At 56.7% G+C, this 5583-nt stretch overlaps 1 protein-coding gene across 1 annotated transcript; it reads left to right on the top strand.

Annotated features, from left to right (window-relative positions):
* The first annotated feature begins 515 nt into the window (after nucleotides 1-515).
* Nucleotides 516-4498, top strand: rtn4rl2a (reticulon 4 receptor-like 2 a). Its single transcript, XM_068321423.1, has 4 exons — nucleotides 516-754; nucleotides 1250-1476; nucleotides 1564-1797; nucleotides 1886-4498. The coding sequence occupies exons 1-4, from the start codon at nucleotides 697-699 to the stop codon at nucleotides 2741-2743; spliced, it is 1377 nt and encodes a 458-aa protein (XP_068177524.1). The 5' UTR covers nucleotides 516-696; the 3' UTR covers nucleotides 2744-4498.
* Nucleotides 4499-5583: the final 1085 nt, after the last annotated feature.

Raw genomic sequence — 5583 nt, 5'->3', positions numbered from 1 at the left:
TTATGTCAGGCGCTATAATTACAGCACCACGGGGGGGTCACGTCCACGTCTCTGATCATCACTCAGGTTGTTTGGAGTGACTCTCATCTGGCACCGACTTTTCCCTTCAGATGAATCATGATTCGGGGGCATCCTCGTTCCGTCCGGGCCCCCCCCCGGCCTCTCTGTCTGGCTGCTGCTGCCGGAAACGGACCATAAGAGCTGCGGAGAGAAGCGGCCAGGAAACGAATGCGCGCTTCTCCTCCGCTTCTCCACGGAGCGCAGTCATCCTTACCGGGCACCGTGCCTTAACCACCCTCCTCCTCCTGCCCCCCCCCTCCTGTTTCTATTCCGTCCTCCCTCCCTCTCTGCTTTCTTGCGCCTTTGTGCGTCCAGAGAGTCTCCCCCTCCCCTCCCGGAGCCTGAGCGCACGTCTCCATCTTTACGCGCGTAGAATCTCCAAGAGAATCCCCCGTGGTCGGCCCCTCCCCCCCGCTTCCCGCCGCCCTCATTCATTCATGACCCGGTATCGGTGACGTAGGAGACTCCACGGTGCCCACTGCCGTAGGCAGCAGCGGGGTGCTCGGGTACTTAAGGCGCAGTGCGAGCCAGAGCCGCCACTCTCAGTCGCTCCGACTCGGGAACCAGAGCAGCAGCGGAGATAGCAGGCCGCACCTCGCCCCCCCAGGCTAACTCGCTCTTGGGCTTTGGTTCAGGATGGAAACCTCTTCGATTTCTCGGAGCCGACGATGCTCCATCACACGCAGCTGCAAAAGTAAGTTTCTTTCCTTCGTCCTCTTTGCCTTTTGGACACCCCCGGTGGACGCCCCAGACAGAGGACCCCGTCCCTTTGTGGAGAGAGGATAGTTTATGGTTCAGGAAGGCGTCAGAGTGTTTCAGGTGTTTTAATAGACTGATTATAACCCCCGCAGGGAGATTAGAAGCAGCGGCAGGAAGCTGGATCAATCATTAGGTGTTTGCAGAGGGTCTGATGGTAGTGATCGATCTCCTGACGTCCTCCGGTCGGGTTGGGGGTGTGAAATGGTGACAGTAGTGAAAGGGTCGCTGTGAAGTCAACCCCCTGTGATCGGGCTGTGCGTGATGTTCGGCGTGGAGTTGCGCTCAGGCTTCACGCTGTTATTCCACGTGTGCGTAAAAGCATCACGGGAAAACTCAGGTGTCAGTTTGGACTGGGGGGGGACAGAATAGGAGCGAACGGTTTCAGCACCACAGACAGCTCACCCGTCCCCACTCTCCCCCCCCTCCCCAGGCGGTCTCTCCCTCTGGCTGGTGGTGTGGCTGGTCGTGGGTAAGCCCAGTCTGGCGTCGGCGTGTCCGCACCTGTGCGTGTGCTACCCGACCCCCATGACCGTGAGCTGCCAGGCGCAGAACTTCACCGCCGTCCCGGTGGGGGTGCCCTACGAGTCGCAGCGTGTGTTCCTCCAGAACAACCGGATCACGGAGCTCAGAGTTGGTTCGTTTGGCTTCGGAACTCAGGTAAGGACCAGCGTGGAGCTCCTCTTCTCTGTGTGAGCTCAGGAGGGATGGGGGGTAACCCGTGGGTCTGTTTGTCCCCCCCATCAGGTTCTGTGGCTGTTCTCCAACAACATCACGTGGATAGAGGCGGGGGCCTTCAGCGAGCTGAGGGACCTGGAGGAGTTGGACCTGGGGGACAACTCCAACCTCCACCGGCTGGAGGGGGGGGCCTTCCGAGGCTTGGAGAAGCTCCAGAGCCTCCACATGCACCGCTGCCGGCTCAAAGCCCTCCCCCACGACATCTTCCACAAGCTGTACAGCCTGCAGTTCCTCTACCTGCAGGTGAGAGGCGCTCTCTCCTGGTCCGGACCCCCAGGCACCACAGACGTCCCCACTTCCCCTGACCCCCCCTTTCTGTTCCATTCCTCAGGAGAACAACCTCCACTTCCTGCAGGACGACATCTTCTCTGACCTCATCAACCTGAGTCAGCTCTTCCTGCACGGGAACCGGATCCGCACCCTGTCAGAGAACGTGTTCCGGGGCCTGGTCAACCTGGACCGCCTCCTCCTCCACGACAACCGCGTCCGGCAGGTGAACCGCCGCGCCTTCCGCGACCTGGGCCGGCTCACCATGCTCTTCCTGTTCAACAACTCGCTGGCCGAGCTGCCCAGCCAGACGCTGAGGGACACGCAGGGCATCGAGTTCCTGCGCCTCAACGCCAACCCCTGGTCCTGTGGCTGCGAGGCCCGCCCCCTGTGGGAGTGGTTCCGCGAGGCCCGGGTCTCCTCCTCAGAGGTGATCTGCGCCTCCCCTTCCACCCGTCGCGGGGAGGACCTCCGCTTCCTCCGCGAGATGGACTTCGCCCTCTGCCCCCTGCCCGACCCGGGCTCCATCGCCGGCTCCACCACCACCACCTTCAGCACCAAAACCCGCTGGTGGTTCCACAAGAACAGGCCGCAGTCGTCCACCAAAGGCGTCTTCGAGAAGGCCTCGGAGACCGTCAAGGCTGGTCTGTACGGGAAGGGGCCGTCCACGACCACCTCGGTGGTCAAATACGAGCTGGGGGAGGAAGAGCTGGCGCTGCCCAAACTCGACCCGGAAGAGTACTGGACCAACTACGGCAACGAGGACTCGGGGGTCACCCTGCGATGCTTCGAGCTGGAGTGTCCGCCGGAGTTCGACCTGCCTCCGTCTTCGTCCTCGCCCTCGCCCTCGTCCTCCTCACCCGCCCTCCTCTCGCTCCTCGCCCTGATACCCGTTGTGAGCCTCCACCTCCTGTCTGGCTGAAGGGGACTCTTAGTGACACCCCCCTCCCCTTTAGGCCTGTTTTAAAGGCTGTGGGGACCCTCTTAGACTCCTACCCCCTTTGCCCGTGTCGCTGTGAAGCCAATCCAGGCACAGCGAGGGAGATAGGGGGGGTATCTAGATGGTGAATCCACCACCTCCAGGGCTCAACACCTCACAGGGCTGCTACAGTTCTTCAGCTGAAGGTCAAACCCGTCTGCTTCACTCTACAGGTGTGGCTTTCTGTGTCTCACCTGTGTGATGTCACGTTTCCCTGCAATCAGGGCTATGAGGGCGGAGTCTGTCAGTGCAGGTTGACAGACATCCTGACTGATGTTCGCGTTCATCACCTCCATTTACTTCGAACTACTCGTTCTGCTACAAATACTCTGATTACTGTTAGAATTAGTGTGTGAAGGAGACGGTGCTGCACTGGTGTAACCCCTGAAGGTGTCCTGTACATAGACCTGTGATCTCTTTGTGTTTGGAGTGGTGAAAAGACGTCCGGCCTCTCGCACACTCACTTTCTGGATCCAGGAAAGAGGGGGGGGGGTAGACTGTGAAACAGGGAGGGAGGGGTAAGACAGGAACAGACGTGCGTCAGTGAGGAGGGATGGGTGGCGATGAGTGGAAGTTGGGAGGGTGTTTTTAATAGAACAGGATTAGACAGCGGAAGGGAAGAAAGGAGGTGTTGGTGGGGGGGGGTATGAAGAGCAGAGAGCTGTCTGAGGTAGTGAGGATAGAACGGTGGAGCAGGAAGAAGGCGCTGCGTCCGCTCCTCGTCTGACGATGTGGCTCTGAGCCACAGGAAACCACTGCTTCCTGTCAGGAAGCCACAGATTTCAGGTTGTGGATGTCTTTCTGTGACATGTTGATAATAATGTGTGAAGATTGTTGCTTCAACGCAGGTGAAGACCTTGAAAAACACGTTGAATATTTCCTGAATCATGCATTTTTTTTCCTTTTGGGTATTTCTTGCTGAATTTACTAAGAAAAATAAAGTGATTGTACTCCAGAAGCGTCGTAAAGGTCGTTTGTGCAAACAGCAACCGCAGACACAGATTCAGACGTTTGACTAAACCGTGACTGACGTGGACTCCAAGGTCCGTCCAGAAGGACGCAGCCGGAGCCCGAAGCGGGCCCCCCCGGCGCCGGCCCCCGTGGGCCCGTCTGTGCACAGAGATGTGAATGAATGCGTTCGCAGGCTGGCGCCGCTGCAAAAGACAAATACGTCAGAAGGTTTGTCACCGCGCTGACTCAACGCCGGGTGACGCTGGACGCATGGGTGAGGTGTTAATGAGCCGGGAGGGAGGAGCATCCAGGGGGGGGCAGAGCTGGAGAGACCTGGAAAGAGGGGATGATGATGATGATGAGGAGGAGGAAGCGTTCGGATGGAGCAGCAGGCGCAGGAAAGGGAGGAGGAAGTTTCCAAATATAGACCCCCCCCTCCGTTCCCCTGGAGGACCAGCGATGCTGTCGGTGAGCTGGGGGGCTCGCAGGTCGTCCTCCTGCCCTCCGTAGTGTTTGGATCTCTAATGCTCAAGGGCAGGAGATGGATGGAAAGAAAGGGGGGGGGGCAGCTACAGCTGAGGTGTGAGGGCAAGGCCGAGATGTAGTAGGAGGGAAAGAGTAGGAGGTAGTAGAGAGGTGTAAACACACACACACACACACACACACACACACACACACACACACACACACACACACACACACACACACACACACACACACACACACACACACACAGTACTCGTTCCTGGCGGCTAATAACAAACCACACATGAATAACGAATTCCATGATAGAGCGACAAACTATTTATCTAATTATTTATGGTAATTTAAACGTTTCTGAACCCCCCCATACTGATATTAAACCTGAACCCCCCCATACTGATATTAAACCTGAACCCCCCCATACTGATATTAAACCTGAACCCCCCCATACTGATATTAACCCTGAACCCCCCCATACTGATATTAAACCTGAACCCCCCCACACTGATATTAAACCACCTTCTATCTGTATCACCTTTAAAACCCTCTGACAGACTGTTTAAAACACTTTGTGTCTCACAGAAGTCAGAGACTCACAGAACGTAACGCATTCCTGATGCCGTCAGCCAATAGAATGCGAGTACGGTGTCCAAAAATCCACGATGAGGTGAAGTCACGAGTGTTGACGAACGAATGCACGAGGGCGACCCGTACACGTGTACACAAAGACAGCCTCTCTTCATCAGACTCTGGTTCCTGCGGCCGCTGTTTGATGGCGTTGGATGGGGGTTTTGGGGGATGGGAGGTTGAGGGTTTGGGGGGTCTGGGGGTATTCGGCGTCTTCTCGTGTCGTGTTTTGAACAGTGAGGTCAAACTGAGACGAGGTGCTCTTCAGTGATGGTCAGGTTCAGCCTGCTCACGCTTCACGTGAGACGTGTGTGTGTGTGTGTGTGTGTGTGTGTGTGTGTGTGTGCGTGTGTGTGTGCGTGTGTGTGTGTGTGTGTGTGTGCTCATTCTGGTTCTGTATGCAGTCGACAGGAGGGAAGAACTGTGACTGACGGCTGTGATCGTTACCGACCTCTGCTGCTCAGGAACAACCTGTTGTTGGACGATGGAGCGCGGAGAAAGAATAAATTCATACTTGTTTTAACAAAGCGTTTGGTGTAGGTGTTTTGTTCTATGTCTCTGTAAATATCTAACGTCACACACACACACACACACACACACACACACACACACACACACACACACACACACACACACACACACACACACACACACACACACACACACACACACACTTGCCATTGTCACTCCAGGCGCTCGTCCAGCTTTCTCAACTGTAACTG

Source organism: Antennarius striatus, chromosome 8, assembly GCF_040054535.1.
Source record: "Antennarius striatus isolate MH-2024 chromosome 8, ASM4005453v1, whole genome shotgun sequence".
NCBI lineage: Eukaryota > Metazoa > Chordata > Actinopteri > Lophiiformes > Antennariidae > Antennarius > Antennarius striatus.
The sequence above is the reverse complement of the archived record's forward strand: the minus strand, read 5'-3'. Positions and strand labels throughout refer to the sequence as shown.

Excerpts from the sequence above, each read along its gene's own strand:
- rtn4rl2a (XM_068321423.1), top strand. The coding sequence starts at position 697 with ATGGAAACCTCTTCGATTTCTCGGAGCCGACGATGCTCCATCACACGC. Across the intron at positions 755-1,249 it reads CATCACACGCAGCTGCAAAA|GCGGTCTCTCCCTCTGGCTG; the intron begins GTAAGTTTCTTT and ends CCCCCTCCCCAG. Across the intron at positions 1,798-1,885 it reads TGCAGTTCCTCTACCTGCAG|GAGAACAACCTCCACTTCCT; the intron begins GTGAGAGGCGCT and ends TCCATTCCTCAG.